The sequence below is a fragment of the Dreissena polymorpha genome, chromosome 10 (assembly GCF_020536995.1).
Source record: "Dreissena polymorpha isolate Duluth1 chromosome 10, UMN_Dpol_1.0, whole genome shotgun sequence".
NCBI lineage: Eukaryota > Metazoa > Mollusca > Bivalvia > Myida > Dreissenidae > Dreissena > Dreissena polymorpha.
The window spans coordinates 37,629,264-37,652,189 of record NC_068364.1 but is presented as its reverse complement, the minus strand read 5'-3'; the positions used below and the strand labels follow the sequence as shown (position 1 = coordinate 37,652,189).

General features: G+C 35.6%; 1 protein-coding gene and 1 long non-coding RNA gene across 11 annotated transcripts in view; both read right to left on the bottom strand.

Moving 5' to 3' along the window:
• Nucleotides 1–1,815: 1,815 nt before the first annotated feature.
• On the bottom strand, nt 1,816–8,132 carry LOC127847711 (uncharacterized). Its single transcript, XR_008034135.1, has 3 exons — nt 6,259–8,132; nt 5,387–5,456; nt 1,816–5,040 (listed from the first exon to the last, which is right to left on the bottom strand). It is a non-coding gene; the product is annotated as an uncharacterized LOC127847711 (long non-coding RNA).
• An 84-nt stretch (nt 8,133–8,216) lies between these two features.
• The window catches only part of LOC127847710 (uncharacterized), a 54,041-nt gene continuing 39,331 nt past the window's right edge, over nt 8,217–22,926 (bottom strand). For 2 of the 10 annotated variants that reach the window (XR_008034134.1, XM_052379796.1), the window contains exon 2: nt 8,217–10,084. Coding sequence is in view for 9 of the 10 variants with exons in the window: in XM_052379796.1 (XP_052235756.1) it covers nt 9,493–10,084 (592 nt within the window). In the remaining variant the exon portion in view is untranslated. Of the gene's footprint in view, nt 13,293–16,375; nt 16,455–16,734; nt 16,894–17,016; nt 17,705–19,732; nt 19,800–22,315; nt 22,504–22,926 lie in introns of all 10 variants that reach the window. The other 8 variants (XM_052379793.1, XM_052379792.1, XM_052379790.1 and 5 more) reach the window with 8 other exon arrangements.

Here is a 22,926-nt window from a genome sequence, read left to right as displayed (position 1 = left end):
TCAGTTAAATGCGCAATTTGTTCATATTTGGATTTGTAGATTACCTTTTTGGAATAATCAAATATTTAATATTCATCTTTTAGCTTTTAACATTTCAGAAAACTCTTATTATACCACTGAACATTATTCTTTTATAGACAGAAATTGTGTGTACATACGTTACCATTGATCGCACATAATATTAGATGTAGAAATCAGGTTTATCAGGAACGACACTTTCCGCTGTTATTGTTTGTTGTTGTTTTTTGTTAAAAGGAAGTCTCTTGTTAGCGAAAATCCAGTTAAGGCGGAAAGTAATGTCACTGATTAACCTGTGTGAACTGCAAATGCACTAAGCCCAGTTTTCCCAGAGCGTGGCTTATATGGAAGAAGTGTTGACACCATCTTGTGCCGGTATATTATGAAAGATTTATAAAACGCAAAATAAAGCAATATTTTTAGAAAAACCTGTTACGAAGTGAATGGGCTACACATGTATACTGAAATCACTATGGACGTGTGCCTGATCATTTAAATGTGAAAGTTTAAGCAAGATTCAGCCAGTAGTCAAACGGAAGTTGAAAACACAAGCTTAACCCGAAACTGTGATGACTATTTTGAATTGTTATAAATCTAAGAAATAGACACTCCAGTAAGTGCATAGTACAGATATGCGTTCGGCTTGAAGGGCGTATAATGTTCGACTCATGGGTTAAAATCCACTAGTTTTCAATAAAAATAAGCTGGTAACCAGACAGTTATTGAAAAACAGATTCATTAGATTTAATACTATAAGCCAGCATCAACTGAGGCCCAGCTTTGAACAAGGAGCTTGCAATTATAGAAGTCTACTGCTAACCTGTTCAACTAAAGGGCAAGTTACTATTATCCTTAAATAGCTTGTTATTATAGACTTTGAGTAGTTTACCTCAGAGACAAGTTATTATAATAATCTTTAAACAAATATAAAAAATAACACAAAATGTAAAATTTAAAAATGTTTAACATGAGGAAATATAAAAAGGTGAAAACGGATAGTTATTCTTGCTCTGTCTATCGATACCGTCAATGTTAAATTATATAACTTTAAATGTAGTTAAGTTTGTAATCTACATGCATAGGTCATTGGGTTTATAACGTTCCATTTTATTTATATTTTCTCTCTGATAGGCGTTTCTTGTTTGATTTAATTATTTTTAATTTGTTTAGCAGTCACATAAACAACCAAGCTATGTAATATGGAATTTTTACACCCATTATTGCTGCTTCTTCCTGTATTTGCGCGATGATTATCTGAGATATTAACTCTATGATTCTACATTCTCAAATCTTTTCTATAAAGAAGGAATGTAGTTGACAATTGTTAATAGTTTTATTTGATCGTTCGTCAAAACGTTGTAATTCTGTTACTCTTGTATCTTCAATGCAATTGAGTAATTAAATAGTAATTAAATTGAATGCGTTTTAATTCCCTTTTATTATTGTTTAATTTGAGTTACAATGCTATGACGTTAAATTTTATTTACACTTGAATGTATTATGAATATTGCTGGGCCAAGTGTGAGGTTGAGCGCTCTATAACCAGGTTTAAACCCCCAATGCTTTGCATTGACCGTTCCAAGGCGGTGACCCCAGCTTTATTCATATTTTGTGTTTATGTTGGTTTGTATTGTGCTGTATTGTGCTGTTTTGTACTGTTTGGGCAATCGGTCACTTGCCTTAAATAAAAGACCAACTAATTGTTTTTAATGAAAATTCAATACTGCTCCAGCAGCTGGAGTTTCACTTCTTTATATTGTTAAATATGTGGTTTGGTACAATTTTAAACAAACCCAGTTATTTAAGTATAAAAATGCTTGCGCACATTTATTAAAGAAACTGCATTAAAATGAAAATATTGTATATAACTAATGATAGTCAAGACTGGTTTTGATACATGCGATGGTATAAAATAATTGAACACATCTGAGCAATACATAGCATGTCTCTATAATAAATATATTATTGCAATATGCACCTACCGTATATAATAGTTAACAAAAATGGATAGACTTCACGTTTTAGAAATACTGTTATTAAAATACGTTTGGACAACGTCAGACACTTAAAATTAAACCAGTTCAACCACTTTCTCTATATGTTTAGACGCTTGTGATGATGCATTTACACAGATATTAAATAACCCTTTAATAATGTTATATTAATCCGAAGGCATATTGCAGTGTTACACTACTTGTTTCCTTTTACATTCAACTTAAAGACGATCCGAGTACTTCCAAGTATACTGCCATCATTTCGATTGTTTTAGAAATATTTCAAAAATTAATAATAAAGATGGCATGTGTAGAAGGACGATTTCATGTATATAAGCGAAAAATGTGGTTTTGTTTAATGCAGTCTAACGATAAACATATAAATGCAAAAATAAACATAATACATAACAAAAAAGACAACTAAAATTAATTTAGATCAACTGTATACTAATAATATAACGTAATATTCAAACATATCGCGTACAACGAATATATGTTTGTAATATTCATGGGTTAAACATAAACATCCTTTAGAATTCATTTAACGTGTCAAACGTTTAATAATAATAAAAAACAATTCATAACCCAAATAAAAACAATAAATAACCCAAATAACAAACTACACATATCTAAGGCAAAGAAATAATGTATTGCTAAATGCATATTAACTTGTGTGACAACTCTTTTCTCGAGCTTCTTGTCTAAGTTAATAATAGTACTTAGACAATGTTAGCAACGCACTCACATTCGTTCAATATACGCTTTGATGTGGTTTAAAAAATGTTAGTTATAATTTAAACAAACGTAAGTAGGTGAATTTAGTTATTTATCACATTTGTATTTTCACAAAAGTGTGCGAAATGCTGCTGCATTTTTTTTTAATATTTAAAATGATAACATACATGTACGTGTCTAATTACATCTACCTAACGTTCCGATAAATAAGACAAACTATATGAATATGAATTAAATCATAAATGCAAAGACCGATTTGTTTTACAAAATGCATCTAGACTACTGACCGTGGGTTATTCGACAACAAACTCTGATAGCAAATGTATTTCGTTTCGATACATGATTATATATTATGTCAATTCTATATTTAAAAGCAAATGCAGGATAACCTATTTTGTCCCCCCGCGCTTATCAATGAAACTTAACTACGTATCTTATAAAACTTAGCTACGTATCCTATAAAAATCGCCCTAAATGGACATGAACCTTAAAATACTTGTATTGAACACGATGCATCATTTACCTCATAACGCGTTACCAATTTATTCACTATCAGTACAGTATTGTAACAGTTATATATTGGTTTGGTATATTGGTTTGGGCATTTCAAGTACTTACACACATTTTATATTTGGCACTATTTGAAGTGAGTGCAAGTTTGCAGTATTCAGAACCGTTTCTACACACTTGAATTGATCCATAGTGGTATTATTCGGAGAAAGTGCAACTAAACACTATTCAGAATAGTTTCTACACACTTGAATTGACCCATAGTGGCATTAATCTGAGTAAGTGCAAGTTTACAGTATTCAGAACCGTTCTACACACTTGATATGACCCATAGTGGTATTAATCGGAATAAGTTATATTTTACAATATTCATAAACGTTTTGACAAACTTGAATTGATCCTTGTGTTCGCATTAATCGATCTTTAGACAACAGTTGCGTTTTACTTAAAATATAATGAATATGATTGCATAAAGGTTATGCATATGTATGTACAACATTTTTTAAGTTTGAAGGAATTTACATTATATGAGCATGTTATTCATCATATTTACAAGGTTTAACATGATCATTCGGAATGACGACGTTCGTGTAATTTACATCAATCCGTCATGTGATTGGTAACATTTGACCATAACCATACCGTCAACGCGAAAAACGATTATACTTTTTCCTTCACAAATGTCATAATTTAAAATATAAAGATACATGTGAAACACACTCACTAATGCATTGAGTTGGATACAAACAATACAGATTACATGCACGTGAAAATTTAGCTGCGTACGTGCATAATTATACATATTGTGTTAACCCTTTGAGCGCTGGAACCGAATTTTGAAGGCCTTTGCAAACAGTTTGGATCCAGATGAGACGCCACAGAACGTGGCGTCTCATCAGGATCCAAACTGTTTGCTATTCTGATAGTATTCTTTGAATAAAGGGAAGAAAATGATGATTTAAGATATTGAGCAGACGACATTTTAGCAGATGACAAATTTCCCAGCATGCAAAGGGTTAAGGCATCTCTTCAAGTTGAAACATAAGAACATTTTTATTTCAGTAAGTTGTATACATATAATACAACATATATTCGCGATACAAACTTCATTTGAATAAGGTCTTTACATCCTATATACATTTATACACCCTCTGTACACTTTATTTGTATTGTTATTTTGAATGAACATCAACGTGGAAAAAACTTCTAAATACACATTGGCATTTACAGATATGAATCATATTGGGAGTTCCAAAAAACACATGTGTTAGAAACCATTTAAAATTGCAAACACGATACAACGGAATGCATGTAAAACAATCCTTCAATAGAGACGTCAAAATAAAACCTCTTATGCACAGCTATATACATGGCTTAAGTTAAAACTTGTGAACACATTTTTGTTAAAGGTTATGTGCAGTGTTGCAAAGTTACATAATAAAACATAAAATTTGATGACAATACTATAAGCGTCAATCAGAAAACAAAATAACATAACAGTCAATTTAAAGTTACACTACATGTAGAGTAAGCATTGTCACTGAATCCAGTCATCGGAAACAAGAGAAAAACCATCAAGGCATGGATTACCTGTTCCTTAAAACGTTAAATATCATGGACAGCAGATTCATCGCTGGGATACCGTGTAACCAAACACGCTAGAGCCTAATGAGAAGTGTAGGAAAACGTGCGGTGGGCGTTATCCTTGGTGCAGTATCAAGTCCCCAAATACGGTCCCTGAACACTTCTAATGCATTGCACTCATGAAACCTGGGTGGAGCACCTGTTCAAATTAAACGAAAACAAAACAAATTAGGTGACTATCTGTTTTTCAATTTGTTAATTCACGCATATTTAATTAGTATGCATTATTAATTTTGTACGATGATTACGAGTGAACGGAAACTGTAATTCAACCAAAACAAACACATGTACGCTTTACTTTTAACTGGCTTCGTTATCTATACGACGTTTTAATAAAACACTTTATAGTTGTGTTTATATTTTAATGCGATTCAAATTTTTGGTGTATTTGAACATTTTAAGGGAACTTTAAGATACTGGAATCATCCTAAAGACAAAGTTTCACAAGTTTAACCCCGGCTTCGTTGACAGTCCGTTTCACTTACAATCTAGCTGCACAGTTGTCGTTCCAGTTATTTTCATTAAAAAATACAGTGGGCTCAATGACGGACATCTCTGCAAAAGAAAAAAAGTACAGACAGCAAATTCGTGTTTAATCGACCTTTAACATAACAATAAATAAAATACTTTGAAGCTGTTATCATTTATGTCCACATATAGATTAACCCCAATATAATTTGTGTAGATCTTGTAATGTTAACACCCGTTTTCACAAATTGAATCAGTTGGCTGATTTAAATAACTTCGATGTGATTGAACTTAACATTTTGCTCGAATTTGATGATAATGAGATTATTATTAACATGATTATTTCCTTATGTAATACCATACCATTAAGTTTGTAAGTAGCAGATTCTTTATCAAAATTATTGTATTTTCTTTTTTATGCTAATCATACATATCTGATCTGGAGTCATCGGTCACAAAATACAGTTACCGCAAAATAATTTAAATGCATGATATTTCATTTAAATCGGACTGTAAGCAATGCATAATATAAACTAGTTTTTAAGAATTTTGCCGCAATGGTCCACAAGGTTCGCATTGTATTATTTTCAGTTAAAATACAAAATTACACAGACTGTGACCAATGCAATTAATTTGAAACATAAAATACTATTTTATTGATTTGTATCACTGTTTTAACAATATACTTATACTTAATAACAAATAAATGAGGTTTCCTAGTAACAAAAAATAATACATACACATGTCGTTGTATGTCTGGTTCTTAATGAATATTGGTTACCACATACGTTGTGAAATTCACACACATCTGATAGTTATTAACAGACAATAAAAAAACAATTGAGCAAATTATCTCTGCAGAAACTTATTTTGAAAATGGAAAACATACTGTTGAGCAGTCGAGCGCCGGTGATTTGGTTACCTCACAATCATGACTGAGGCTTTTGCTACTAACTTGGCAACCCGCAATGATGACCATGGTTTGCGCTGCTGACTTGGTAAACCGCGATGACACCAATTGTCTGCGCTCCTAACTTAGTATGCCGCGATGACGACCATATTTTGTGACGCTAATTTGGTGAACCGCGGACCCGTGATGTCGATCCTGGCTTGCGCAGCTGACTTGGTAACTGGCGATGACGACTTTTGGTTTTTGAATTGGTAAACCGTGATGACCATTTTGGTTTGCAGATACCCGCAATGGTGACTATTGTTTTCGCTATTCACTTTTTAATCCTTGATGCCAACTTTGGTTCGAGCTGCTGACTTCGTATCCCGCGATGACGACGATTGTTTGCGCTTCTGACTTCGAATCCCGCGATGACCACGATTGTTTGTGCTTCTTATTTGGAATCTCGTGATGACGACGATTGTTTGTGCTGCTGACTTGCTATCCCGCGATGACGACGATTGTTTGCGCTGCTGACTTGGAATTTGGCGTTGACGACGAAAGTTTGAGCTGCTGACTTTCTATCCTGCGATGACGACAATCGATTGCGCTTGACTTGGAATCCCGCGATCACGACGATTGTTTGCGCTTCTGACTTGGAATCCCGCGATGAAGACGATTGTTTGAACTTCTGACTTGGTATCCCGCGATGACGACGAGTGTTTGCGTTTCTGACTTGCACTCCCGCGATGACGACGATTGTTTGCGCTGCTGACTTGGTATCCGGCGATGACGACAAATGTTTGAGCTGCTGACTATCTATCCTGCGATGACGACAATCGTTTGCGCATGACTTGGAATCCCGCGATGACGATGATTGTTTGCGCTTCTGATTTGGAATCCCGCGATGACGACGATTGTTTGCGTTTCTGACTTGAAATCCCGCGATGACGATAATTGTTTGTGCTTCTGACTAGGAATCTCGTGATGACGAAGATTGTTTGCGCTTCTGACTTGGATTCCCGCGATTGCAACGATTGTTTGCGTTTCTGACTTCGAATCCCGCGATGGCGACGATTGTTTGCGTTTCTGACTTGGAATCCCGCGATCACGACGATTGTTTGTGCTTCTGACTTGGAATCCCGCGATGACGACGATTGTTTGCGCTTCTGACTTGGAATCCCGCGATGACGACGATTGTTTGCGTTTCTGACTTGGAATCCCGCGATCACGACGATTGTTTGTGATTCTGACTTGGAATCCCGCGATGGCGACGATTGTTTGCGCTTCTGACTTGGAATCCCGCGATCACGACGATTTTTTGCGCTTATGACTTGGAATCCCGCGAAGACGACGATTGTTTTTTGCTGGTGACATGGAATCCCGCAATGACGACGATTGTTTGCGCTTCTGACTTAGCATCCCGCGATTACGACGATTGTTTGCGCTTCTGACTTGGTAACCCGACTATAGATTGCTTAACATTCTAAGGGCTGCCAACTTGGGGACCGGTGACGCCAATGGTCTTCGCTCCAGCTCTCTTAACTATTGTACACGTGATGATGGCCATGGTTTGACGCATGATGAACATACGCGTCATTTCAGAAAATCACACGTTATTATCAATGACATCTTATTGTTTGTTACCGGTAATGCACTTTGCTAACATTGTTTAATATACAAAGTAGATAATCTAAAACAATTATTATTTATTTTATAGCAACATGTCAGTTTAATGAATAATTTTGTACTTGGCTTACTAGTTTTTTTATAAATGTGCATTTCTTTTAGAAATATATGCTTTCGATATGATACACAATTTAAGTTATCAGTTTCCTAAAAAGCTTTAGACTAATGACACAATATATGCACACGATAAAATATATATATATATATATATATATATATATATATATATATATATATATATATATATATATATATATATATATATATATATATATATAATTTGAAATTGCAATCGTTCAAGATTCGTCCCCAGAGTTACCTGGGCAAGAAATGTTAAGTCGAATTTAACAATAGTGAATCCATGGTTTCGAATCCACGAATTCTCCTTTCCATCGGAGTAATTGTTTTTCATAATCGTTATCACCATCATCAGCAGTAGCAGAAAGTGAAAGAGCAGCAGCGCCACGAACAGTACCCTGTTTGTTTATCACATCAAACTGTTGGACTTCAAACGATTCCAATTCACAATATTCTTGCTTGATTCTCGTATATTCATCTTTATTCTCTTCTACACGGAACAAAAGTTTACACTGTACATTATGTTTGGTAGTAGACAGATTCTGCAGAAAATGTTTCAGTGATGACCGAGACATTGTTGTATAAATTATAAACACATATTTAATACATTCTGGCAATTTCATCTTCATATCATACATTTTCAAACTAACCCATAATTCCTGCAAATAGGTGAGAAGAGGCAATGTCTGTGACAGCATGCCCGCGTGTTCTATTTGCGTCTTGTTCAGACTGGTGATATGCATTAAAGGCAACGTTTCATATAAGCCCAAGCAATCCTTAAATGCTACCAACTTAACGTTTGACATATATGCACCTCGCATTGGCGGTTCTGAGTATTTTTCACTCGACTCGCGCCTCTGTAAAACGACGTATCTATTTAAGAACAAGTGCACGGAATGACCTAACGTTGAAAGTTTTTTCAACAAACTGTAGAGCCAACCTGATGAACAGGATTCTTTTTCTAAGATCATCAACGGGTAACGTGTTTTGTGTCACATATGTCATTGACACATCGTCAAAAGCCGCAAGCTGCACGCTTCTTATATTCGTATATCGCAACATTTCAAACCGCTCCCGATGGAAATTTAAGACGCGAAGTGCAATGTTCGACATGTCACATGAGAGAATTTCTGACAGTAAGTCAGACACGGTTGTATTAGAACTATCAGCTCTCACATTATTGAAATATTCACATTGAATTATGTTTGCTTCTGAACTAGGCGGACAGGTTTCATTACTTGACATCAACAAGCCTTTAACGTTCAACTGCACGTAATGTTTTACTTTCGACAATCTGATCAGGACGCTGTATAACCATTCCAATGAAAATGTGTCCTCTGTCAACAGCATGCACTCTATGGATTGGGGTATGTCATAATCGAATCTTGTCAAATAAGTCCCCTGTATATGAATCCTTTTCATCATGTCCAACTTAGTTCGCGTAACGGTTTCCAGTGAAGAAGTAGTTTAAACCCTTAGACTCCCAATACTTGTATCACGTAATATTTCAAAAAGCCCCATACTGCCATTTTTCACACATATCTTAATATTTGACATGTCATGTGACAGTATTTTAGATTGCGTGTCCAATTCATGTGTGTGTGACTCGTCTCCAATGGTTTCTTCACTGGACATCAATACAATATCATACAGCTCACACCTGACAGGATGGTCTAATGAAGAGAGCGTGATCAACAAGCTGCACAGCCACTCAGATGAACATTCGACTTTCTGCAGACTAATACACTGCAATGAAGCAGGCAACTCGATATCACATCGACCCGTATAGGTCCCCCGCAAATAGAGCTTTGTTAGCTTGTTGAGCGTGTGAAGAATCTCTGATGCTAATGAGGCACAATCAGCCGTTCTCAGGCTTAGGATACCTATACTTGCATCCCGTAATATTTCAAACAATTCTTTACTGCCAGTTATCACCATTATCTTGATATTGGACATGTCAAGTGACAGCATTTTAGATCGCAAGTCCGATACATGTGTATGTGATTCGTCTCCAAGGGTGTCTCCACTAGACTGCAATACGACATCCCACAGCTCGCACCTGACAGGATGATCGAATGAAGAGAGCGTGATCAACAAGCTGCACAGCCACTCAGATGAACATTCGCCTTTCTGCAGACTAATACACTGCAATGAAGCAGGCAACTCGATATTACATCGACCCGTATAGGTCCCCCACAAATCGAGCTTTGTTAGCTTGTTGAGCGTGTGAAGAATCTCTGACGCTAATGAGGCACAATCAGCCGTTCTCAGGTATAGGATCCCTATACTTGCATCACGTAATATTTCAAACAATTCTGTACTGCCATTTGTCACCATTATCTCGATTTTGGACATGTCATGTGACATTATTTCAGATCGCAGGTCCGATACATGTGTATGTAATTCGTCTCCAAGGGTGTCTCCACTAGACTGCAATACGACATCCCACAGCTCACACGTGACAGGATGATCGAATGAAGAGAGCGTGATCAACAAGCTACACAGCCACTCAGATGAACATTCGCCTTTCTGCAGACTAATACACTGCAATGAAGCAGGCAACTCGATATCACATCGACCCGTATAGGTCCCCCACAAATCGAGCTTTGTCAGCTTGTTGAGCGTGTGAAGAATCTCTGATGCTAATGAGGCACAATCAGCCGTGCTCAGGTCTAGGATCCCTATACTTGTATCACGAAATATTTCAAACAGTTCCTTACTGCCATTTGTCACCATTATCTCGATTTTGGACATGTCAAGTGACAACATTTCAGATCGCAAGTCCGATACATGTGTATGTGATTCGTCCCCAAGGGTGTCTTCACTAGGCTGCAATACAACATCCAACAGCTCACACGTGACAGGATGATCGAATGAAGAGAGCGTGATCAACAAGCTGCACAGCAACTCAGATGAACATTTGACATCTACCAGACTTATACACCGCAATGAAGCAGGCAGTTTGAGACCACATTGACCCGTATAGGTCCACCACAAATAGAGCTCTGTTAGCTTATTGAGCGTGTGGAGAGTCTCTGAAGCTAATGAGGCACAATCAGCCGTTGTAAGGCCTAGGGTCCCTATAGATGAATATCGTATTAATTGATAAAGATCAATATTTCCGTCTATCACGACTAGTTTGATATTTTTCATATCACAGGACAATAATTCCAGCTGAAATATGTGCGTGTTGCTTTCGGTTACACTCAGAGTTTCCACCTCGAACAAAACATCGTGTTTTAATGACGATAAGCGCACTAGCAACCGTCGTAGGAACACAGCAGTGCATGCACATTTGAGCAAACAAATGCGCTGTATTTTATCAGGTAGAACTATGTCTTCCGAAAAAGTGGAGTCTACTATCTTCAAAAACGTTAATTGAGACAGATGTGGAAATACACAGGAAGATGATACGTCAAATTTCCCTGTATAACATACCTCCTGTATGCTCGTATTACATAATGCTTTATTAATTTCCGTAGTTCCTTTCACTATCACACGTTTAACACAAAGTGCGGAATGTTGCATGACTGTCAGTATTTCGCTTGTTTGTAGAATATTACTTTCTGAAATAAGTGACCGAATATTTGATTTGTTGGACATTAAAAGCATCTTTAATGCATTTAAATCGGACTTATTAAGATATGCATTAAATGTGAAGTCCATACAATTTAAGAAAATCTCCTTCTCACCGCTGGCCTTAGCTTCTATGTACCCAGCGATTATCATGCGCTGAAATAAGACTGATAGAGCAATGCATCGTTTGTCATAATCCATTGAATTATTATCTGATCTTAAAATGTTTCTCTCTGTGTTATTGTCTGTATGAAAAGCCCGTATTTCTCTCTGATCTAGACATCCCCTCACGTACATGCTCATTCCGTGGTTTATGTCGTAAAGAAAATTGACGTCAGCAAGATGGTTTATCAGTGTATTAGCTTTCTTGCACTCTAACCCACACAGATAAATAATTGTCTCGCTCATTTCTAACACATTATATTTAGTGTCTGTATGGAAATATTCTATAAGGTCTTGATTTGAATTTGCAATATGATATGCAGCCAGGAACTCTTGAACTGTCTCGTGTACAAAGGAAAACTGTGCATCCTGATCGGCCATTGTGGAACTGTATCTTTTCGTTAATACACCAGAACGGAGGCAAAAATCCAACTGAACTTCTGTCATGTAGATCAATAATTCCCGTTCGTTGAACGCGACGCATTTGTTCGATGAAAATGTTAAGCTAAACGCAGCGTTTGCAAGCGCATCAAAAATATCGATCTGCTGCTTAATAAATCGTGTATTGGCTAAACACTGAAAAGAAGTTCCGTTTCGAAAATATCCCTTACTTGCATTTGCATTCTTAAAGAGTATGTCTAGGAGAATACAATTTATTTCACACAATGAACCATTAACCTCGTAGTTCATCCACAAATTGACTAACAGAGTTAGCCGCCAGGGTGACGCAAGAAAATGCCTCAATCGACGATCGTTAACGTAAGTCACGAAACAAGTGTGTGTCTTCACATTATTAGTCTGAAGACTGTGTAATATTTTCTTTGCTAGCTCTTCTGCATCAAGTATTCCTTCAATTTCAATTAAAGTTTTAATTTCGGAATTTTTAATTCGCTCATCCACCATTTTCCATGGCCTTGTTGTAATTACAGATACACACTTTGTAAGGCACTGTGTCATTAAAGGTATAACGCACTTATTCAAACAATCAACCCATTCATTAAGCCCATCCAAAGTTATGATGCATGACTCTCGTTCCAGGATTTGTGGTAAAAGCTTCACGGTCTCTTCTCGCTTATCACCACTGTAAATCATATCGATTATTTGAGTTTTGATCATCTCTATAACCTCACGCTGGTTCGCTGCATCTCTTAGTGATATTTGAAAGAAAAACCGAAACTCCTTCAGTGTATCAACATCCTTAAATGTAGCCTTGTGATCAGGATTGTGCTCAGACACTGAATCACACCAGTCAAGAGCCAGTTTAGTAAGGAATGTTGTCTTCCCCATTCCGGGTTCTCCTTGAACAAAAACACGGCTATTAAGCTTTTTATCTTCATAAAATAAGGCGTTGTAGCTATGAACCGCGTGTTCTGTTTTTTTTCGAGTTCCATCTTTCTCCATTGTAACATGGCTCAATTTCGGTTGAACAAAGACATCCAAGATGGGTTTGTCATGACCCTCCCTTAAGGGTGAAACAGACACAGTTTCCTTTGTTGTCGTATAGAACTGTATTAACCTTCTACGAAATTCTGAAATGATGAATGTTGATGTAAATCAACGTGTAATTCAATCCAATAAGGAGTATATAATTATAATAATAAAGTATTCATGCCGTGTATTCTTGATTTTTTATTTGGTTATATTTTTTACTTTGTACAGTTGTTACCTAACATATTGTTTATATCTGGGGGACATACACTGTTTTCAAGGTTTTAATGCGCATATTTTTTATTGACCTTTCTAAATGGATTCCAATTTACACATTAAAGCACACCATCATAAAAAACACTTCCTTACCTAGATAACTTTTTTCAATACAGCGCGTATTATAATTATCTAAATATTACATCGAAAAGAGTTTGTAATGTGATATATTGATTCAAATTTATATTATCAATGGTTTAAAAGTCGACAGAATAATCATTTCAATAAATTATTTCCGACAAATTTTCACAACGTCGCGGAACTCTTTCTAGCAACAGTTACTGTTTGCTATTATTGCGAAGTATAATGAAAATCGATTTTTAAAGTTCATCAAAACTTGATTGCGTTTAATGAGTCGCAAACAATGTGTTCGGGCCTAGTTAAATTTGTCCCATAATCTGTGACGTAATATGTGTTCCACAATGGGTAATACGTTGTATTACCAAGAAAACCAATATTCTGCGATATTGTTCCGTCCACAAAAGTAAAGTCGGCGACAGTTCCGCTTTGGCGCAAAATGTTAAAACTTTACCGCAAATCCGATCCATATTCATTGATTTGATTGTCATTTATAAAATGCACCTAGATCATATAGTGTGTATGCACATGAGTACAAACTCATTTATAACGCGGCGTTGATTTGCGCCGCGAACACATTCATCAGTAATAAATGGAAACATTAAAATTTGTGTTCCTCACATTAAGACAGACCTACATGTATGTCCCTTGTAACTGATAGAGTTCATAAGTAACTTTTTTAAATAATGACAGAATTGAACAAGAGCACAGCCTTGCGGGTGCAGACCGCTCATCTATTTTTCTTTTTAAAGGTGTAGGGACCTATCTAAATTTCAATCACAAAGGAGGGAGGGGTGGAGAAGGGTGGAGAAGGGTGTTTAGTGTGGGGGTGTGGTCATTTATTACATTATCTTCCAAAAATGTCAAAAAAATGCAAAAAAAAATTTTTATTTTTTTTTGGGGGGGGAGGGGGGGATTTTTGGGTGGGATGGTTGGACGGTATTTCAAAAATAAAATAATTAAAATAAATGTTTGTGTTTTTTAACAATGTTTGAAAAAAAACAAGAGATGTGTTCGTCAGAAAAACAATGCCCCCTATTGCGCCGCTTTGAAAAAAAAGGTTTTTTACCTATAACATTGAAGGATGACCTTGACCTTAAACTTCCACCACTCAAAATGTGCAGCTCTATGAGAACGCCGCTTTAAAATATATTTTTTTTACCTTTGACCTTGAAGGATGACCTTGACCTTGAAGGATGACTTTGACCTTGAACTTCCACCACTCAAAATGTGCAGCTTCATGATAACGCCGCTTTGAATTATTTGACCTTGACAGTCAAGGTCATTCAAAGGTCAAGGTAAAATTCAACTTGCCAGGTACAGTACCCTCATGATAGCATGAAAGTATTTGAAGTTTGAAAGCAATAGCCTTGATACTTTAGAAGTAAAGTGGATCTAAATACAAAATGTAACCATATATTCAAAGTTACTAAGTCAAAAAAGGGCTATAATTCCGTAAAAATGACAACCAGAGTTATGCAACTTGTCCTTTACTGTCCCCTTATGATAGTGTTCCAAGTATGAAAGCAATATCTATGATACTTTAGGGGTAAAGTGGACCAAAACACAAAACTTACCCAAATTTTCAAGTATAAAGGGCCCATAATTCCGTCAAAATGCCAGTCTGAGTTACATAACTTTGCCTGCACAGTCCCCTTACGATAGTTAGTAAGTGTTGCAAGTATGAAAGCAATAGCTTTGATACTTTAGAAAAAAAGTGAACACAAAACTTTACCAAATTTTCATTTTTTTAAGTATAAAAAGGGCACATAATTCTGTCAAAATGCCAGTCAGAGTTACATAAATTTGCCTGCACAGTCCCCTTATGATAGTTAGTAAGTGTTGCAAGTATGAAAGCAATAGCTTTGATACTTAAGGAATAAAATGGACCTAAACACAAAACTTAACCAAAATTTTTAATTTTCTAAGTATAAAAAGGGCACATTAATCTGTCAAAATGCAAGCCAGAGTTATCTAACTTTGCCTGCCCAGTCTACTCATGATAGTAAGTAACTGTACCAAGTTTGAATGCAATAGCATTGATACTTTATGAGAAAAGTGGATATAAACGCAAAACTTAACCGGACGCCGACGCCGACGCCGAGGTGATGACATTAACTCATTTTTTTTGTTCAAAAAGTAGATGAGCTAAAAAAATTCTAAACCAAATTTTAATGCAAGAAAAAAAATACAAAATGCTAGTTGACTTGTTTCGTGTTTTTGTATTGAGCACATTTATCCAAATGTATTTACCGATTTGTTAGGAAGAGGGAAAACATGTTCCAAACATAATTTGTGTGGAGTTTCAAGTATTAGTTTGAGCAGTTTTTACAATGGACCTCTTAGAAAAACTGCGCCAATACCACGCACCCATGTTTTTCTAACATATCCCTGTCATTTTCCAAATCAACTCAGATATATACATGTGTTAATATTCTGTGCAAGTTTGACGGTGAGGGATTAAAAATATGTGACTTCTAAAGTGTTAAAATATACTGTAGCCAAGAATGAGTTAATGTTTAAAATCAGCTGTTTTGGTATTACTTGTATTGCAATTATCATTGAAGTTAACCATATTAAGATATTTGCTTTCCATCATAATACAAAATAATTTCGTTTAAACATCTTCATTTCCTCTGAAGCGCAGTAAGTTTACTTGATTTGTTAATTGGACTTTAATTTACACAGATAATACCAAAAAGGAAAAACTGGATTTGTGGTTCGTTTTAATTGTATCAAGTTGGTCGGCGTCGGTCTGTTCTATGATGTTTCTTGGCCATTTTTTATAAAGACAGATCTTCAATAATGCGTTTTTAAGTACTATTTTTACCTTCCTTTTGGTCTTCATACACTTTTTTCAACGTGCTTTTTACCGCCTTTTCGGACAACGGAAGAGTGTCTTGCTGAAGCTGAAAATGAACGAATTTGATACTGAAAATTAAACGCACATTTGCCTAGATAAAATATCGACAAGACTTCCGGACATATCAATATTGAAAAGGCTAATATAAGATTATCTAAAATAATAAGAGGCAATACAAAAATTCTTGGACTCCTAAAATGTCCATTTATGCAATTGCAAGTTGAAACAATCCCTATCAAAGTAACGCAGATATTATATTCCGACTTCAATCAATACATGGGCATGTACGGAAAGTCTGCTATTATAATACTAATGAACTTCATTACCTGTTTAAGGTAAGCGCGTGCATCAATTGCCGGCTTAAAACTATTAAGGTGTGCAGGATCATTTAGTAGATTAAAAAAACAATCGAAGAAGCTGATCATATCCCCATCACATATTTCCATGTCCTGTAAGTGTCGTAGTTTATTGACTTCTTCTCGTGCCTGTAAGTCAATTACTGTATAAACGAACAAATCAAAGGCATGCACTTATAACATTTGTTTACGAATTCAATGTTATACGTCAATTACAGATATGTAAAAGTTAACAAGAAATTTGAAAAATACCTCTGCACATATGTTGGAATCTTTACTTAGATCATCAGTAAAATAGCACTGCATCCAGGTACAGTTGTATATGGCACCAATAATGCCATTGAAGTCTGTGCTGTTGGCATTTGGCTTATCTCTGTAACCCGTGGGAGGCATGTAACACTTTGCCAACTCCCACGATTCAGTGCACCATTTTGTGGTATCCGTATTGCTCCATGATGGGCCTTTCAATTTCGATTTTTTAAAACGGTGGTTCTCCCAAAGTCGAATACATATTTCGGAACACAATTGGCACAGTTTGGAAGGGTCACTACATAAACAACATGTATTTGTTTCGAGTATACCGTGTTTTGCACGCATGTCACTTCGTACATGCAAGTAAAATGCTTTAAATCCGAGGTCGGCTAATTGTGCAATTACATCCCTGGTCGTATATGTTGCAAACATACATTTGAACCAGTTCTGTGCCTCTTTCTTCGTGAGTCTTTCTTCCATGGTCACAATGTATGCGCCAGTTTAACTCTAATATGAACTGCATGAAAAGTGTGTCTGCTCTTCGAATATTATGAAGTACATTTTGGAGATTTTTAAAATGTATTGTCATAATATTCATAACTGTGCCTAAGTCGTGTACATTAAAAAAGCCGGACGTAGTAGGAACTGCAATTCCCTCATTGGTTTCCGCAAGTTTTGGTTATATCGTCTGTAAAAAGAATACATAGTATAAAAATGGTTTGCAGTATAAACTTATACTACCATATACATTATTTTAAGAGGACAACCTTATCTGTTGGTGAACCATTTTTCCAATAAAAAAGGCAAAGTTTATCTGATGCCTACTTGTTTATATGTACAACGATCATCTTGGGGCACGAGAACCCATGAAGTGTCGAGTTATAACTATGTATTCGGTATACACATCTTTAAAGGAAAAAGCAATGTTTATACTTTACATCGGCTGGTGTAAATTCCTTATTCTATCAACTGCATTGTTTTTAAAGTGTACTACTGAATACTCCACCGGTTCTGAAGTACGTAAATATCAACTTGACACGACAAATATGGAGTCGTTTTCTGTTAATCGAAATCATATATAGTTTTCGTTATATAACATTTTACGCTAGATAAAGAGCTCCTTGATTTCGGATCGCTGTATACTCCTTTAGCAGCGAATGCACTTATCTAAATGAAGCTATAATACGATGAGTGAAAGGGTTTGTTTATTGACAGAAGGTGTAAAAAGCACCTAATAATGACCGATATGCGTTACGAAATCATATATAGTTTTCGTTATTCTGTTTGTACAGTTAAATATTCCAAATGCCATTCACAAAACGATAAAACCGCAAAGTGTCAATGCTTCGAGTGTGCTATTGTGCTAATCTAATACGCCCTACTAAGAGAAAACAAAGCCTGTTCAGATTGAAGATCCACGTTCAATCGTTCCCCGATAGGACAAAACATACATACAATGATCTCCTCCGGTCAGGAAATGCATGACGTGTTGAGTAAAAACTATGTAAGTTTCTTGCATGAACAATACCTCTACTTATAAAACTAGAGAGTTAAACATTTTACGCTAAATAAAGAGCTCCTTCATTTCGGATCGCTGTATACTCTTTTAGCAGCGAATGCACTTATCTAAATGAAGCTATAATACGATGAGTGAAAGGGTTTGTTTATTGACAGAAGGCGTAAAAAGCACCTAATAATGACCGATATGCGTTACGTTTGTTAAATGTTCAACTACAACAAGTCACAACTTAGCTGTTTAAATATAATAGGATGTTGACATACTGATTAAATATACTCATTTAAGAAACCAATCTTTTTTGTGAAATACAATTACAATATGTGCGTATGTATTTCCACAGTTACAAGATAATTAACAAGATAACGGCGAATGCATGCATCCACGCAGTCAGTGTTTATGAACCTTGGTTTTAATAATCACGACAACTTGTACACCAATTCAACGCTGAAAAAAATGCTTTTAACTTATTTAATGACTGATACACCTTTATTGATTTTCATCGATATTTCAAATATATATTTTTTTCTCAAAAATGTATACACAATAAGTATTTCACTAAATTACATTTACAATCGAAAATCCGTCTATGAACGCATCGATACCGTTCAAAAATTAAGACGAGCTTTTTGTCAAAATGTTCGCCGCTATTTAATCTTATCTGAGCTCGATGCCTCAACCTTGACTCGATCTTGAATGAAGTTGATCAGAATACTTATGTTTACAATATCTACGCCAAGAGTGAATTGTAGTCACGTGTTCGCAAACAAAATGTTGTCATTACGTCAAATATTAAAACAAATACAAGTAAAGAATCACATGTATTTTCAGTCTTAAAAAGATACTTGCTTAAATGGCCCAGTAATGTGAAACTGCAGAAACGGGCTCACGAAGGATTGGACTCGCTCTGGACAACTCAGTGGCGTTTCAAGCTGTTTCCTAGTTAAATTGTATGCATTCTTTTTTGATGTCGGTGGCACGAAAATTGTCTTTAAAAAATTGCTTAACTTCCTGGGTATGTTACTAGATGAAACAATTAGTTCCATCAATCAGGTTAATGTTCTTTAGACCTCTAAAACTTCGAAATACGCACGATGAAATTGGTCACGTTTCCTAGGTATGCGAGCGGGCTAACAACTGAAGAAAAGGTACGGTTCTCTAAAGAACAGTATTCTGGAGCATTTTGGGTATTTAGATTACCTTCAACGGTGCCGCCCAGGCAGCCGTGTTCCTGATGCTAGTGAAGAGGTCTTCAGAACGTTTGAGTCTACAAAACATAGGCGGAAGCTTCAACTAGGGCATTGGGGTGATAAATAGCAAGAGGTTCATTGACGATGAAACATTTTGAATTGGAAGCTTCGTTTAAGGCATCGGTCCCCTGTTTGTCGCGTTGTACATAATTGTGGCGAATCGATTATTCTAAGTTTTTAATTATAAGACAGCCCGGTGAAAATTATATATTGTATGGCGTTTATTGAATAATTAGCATTATGTGGGCTTCGGAAAGCACAGCGTGATTGTGAGGTCGCGCACAAAGCGCTCGGTGGCACCCTCGGGAAATCGGCCTCGCGTTACACCGTATATCAGACTCGTCTAATATCACGTGAAACCAAACGTTATATAAATAATATATAAGTGTGAGTATCCTCTGTATACAGTAGTACGCAGCATAGAAAAATAACTCAGTTGATAGATTTAAGAATTAACACCAGCCGAGTTAAATTAACGTCCGAAATAGCCTGAACAGTGAACAAGTTTCGACAAACTTTTATTCCATTGTAACGTGACGGCCTAAATTATAAGTGTATGTTTGTAAAGTATAAATATTACTTCTTCCTTTAAAGATGTGCATACCGGATAAAGTATAATTGTACACCGCGTTATTGTTAAACATATCACAATAGTAAAATATTAGCTTCAATTTCAAAACATAATCCACATAAGTCTTCAATATTGATGAACTTATCTTCGCCGTTGAACGTTCTGATACAAACATCTTAAAATGCTCATCAATTCTTCGACGATTTTTTAAAATCACATATGCCAGCAGATTGTCTAAGTCGGTTTAACCTCGGAGCGTATATTTATAGGAGATGAATCGAGTATTTGACTCTAACTGTAGTAAATTCAATCTTATGCAATAACTAATCATCCGATTTTATTGGTTTATACGTTATCTTGATGCTTATTAATTCCTGTTTTAAAAACAAATATAACTTTTAGTATAGTCTTTTTATTATTAATGGATTTATAGCGAGTTAAACACAAGAAATAAACATGTTATGTTTTACCACCGCGCGTGAAACCGTGTCGTTACTATAGATCTTTTTTAATAAGCGTACATCGAAGCGCCAAGGTTATACATTTTGTACACACTCATGTCTTTTCTTTTAATCATACTTTTATTTTTCGGCCGATTTTGACAAATTATATATCATTAGAAAGCCTACAGTAAGTAGTTTTCAGATATATAAATATATATAAAGTTTTTCTTCTTATTTGGGCAGCCCGGAGATTTATAACTTACTTTTGCAAATATACAGTTTTGGTGTTTTAGAATCTAGATTTACGGTTTACATGTTCGTACTTAATACCGATGTGTAGCGTTTATATTTGGAGTTCAGTTTAAAAAATTACATCTTGCTTAGGAGAATAGAATTATGTATACGATAGAAAAAACTTGGTTCAAAAATGAAAGTAAGTAAGGAATGAAGGCGGAAGAAAGTAGCGCGCGGTCCTAACTCACCGAACTGATGCTACGTCTTGGCGATTATGCTTTTGTTTAGATACCGGCCATCATATTTCCCTTGCCATGATTATTATATTTATTATGGAATATATTGAAATATGTTGTTTACAAAACATATCAATAAAGCTAATTATTAATGAAGCTTAATAAATTAACCATTTCAGCTCTTGTTTATAACACAGAGAGGGTGTTTATTTTATGATGAGACAGCGTATACCGGACCCTCTTGATATTTTTCGGCTTTACATACTTCAAATAAAAAGGGGTTTCAAAAACATTCATCGTTTGTAGTTTATTATCGAAGAGGTAATTATGTATAGTTGTATAAACGGTTATTAACCTTAAATTAGCAATTAATTAAAAATATTTAGAGATTCCTAAAAATCACGGATGCATATGTTTTAAGCTTAAGAAAGCCAAAGAACTAGTTTGTTAAATAGAAGATTAGCATATATTCATTAAAGGAAGCTCGGCATTATTCCCATAGATTTTGTAACATCCTCGAAACCTAGTGACTGTTCGATTGATCTGCAAAAAACTTCGAAAGAGAGGAGAGGAACTTATTACGACAATTACGATTCGATACACAGCATCATCATTAATGCCTCTTTATAAACATGTTCGAGAATACTTGCTACTAACAAACCGACATTTCTGATTACATAACTATGTTCCAAAATTGTGGAATTAATTGATTAATGGAATCCCAATAATGTAATCCCAGTATGTGTGTTGAGCAAGTTTTAACACGATAAATCATGAATCGCCCTTCATATTTTAAGACTATTCCCATGTTTGAAAGAAAATCAGCCGTAAAGATGTCAAATACATCCGTTCTTGACAACCCCAATTATAGATATGATTGTGTGCAATAATATTGTTAAGTATTAACTCAACAAGCTTGTTGACTTGTGAGATTTCCCTTTTGACTTTGTACACAGTGTAACCATTATCTTTAGAAACATAAATTCCATCAGTTTTCAGTTCATATGTTTAGCTCGTATAGCCAGTTGCACATGGTAAAGCATATTCACATCACATTGGTTTGTGCTTGGCTCCACAACCTCCTCCGGAACAGTCTCAATGGTTAAGTGGTCGTCGACAACCACTGCACATGCCTCTGCTTGCGCTCCAGCATCCGGCGCCTCCAATCCGTGTAACGCTTCCGCGCCCACAAGCTTGCGCTTTGTTTCAGGCGGTGGAATTACAACTTTGTGTCACACTGAAGGTATAAAATAATACATTCATTAAATGACCGAATTTGTACAAGTGATTACTTGCTATCAAACGTGACGAGCAGTTTACTCATAGATACCAACATGACGATTGGAAACAATCACTGCACGACGTCGTATATCAGCTTCAATTGTATACACGAATTTATTTTAAAGCAAATATTCATAAGTTATATAATAAATTGGAACGTAATCAGTTGAATTAATCATTACTTTTCCATAAGGAACAATATTTTAACTGCAATTATATCTCACATCGTCTAAGCAGTATAAGATTAATAGCATTCAAATCTCTATAGACGAAGTATAACAAAGTATTGAGCAATTTGACATAAGGTGATAAGTTGCAATATGAAGCAATGTGTATCGTTAAAACATGTCATCTCTTGGGCGACGTGTGGTCAGTTTTG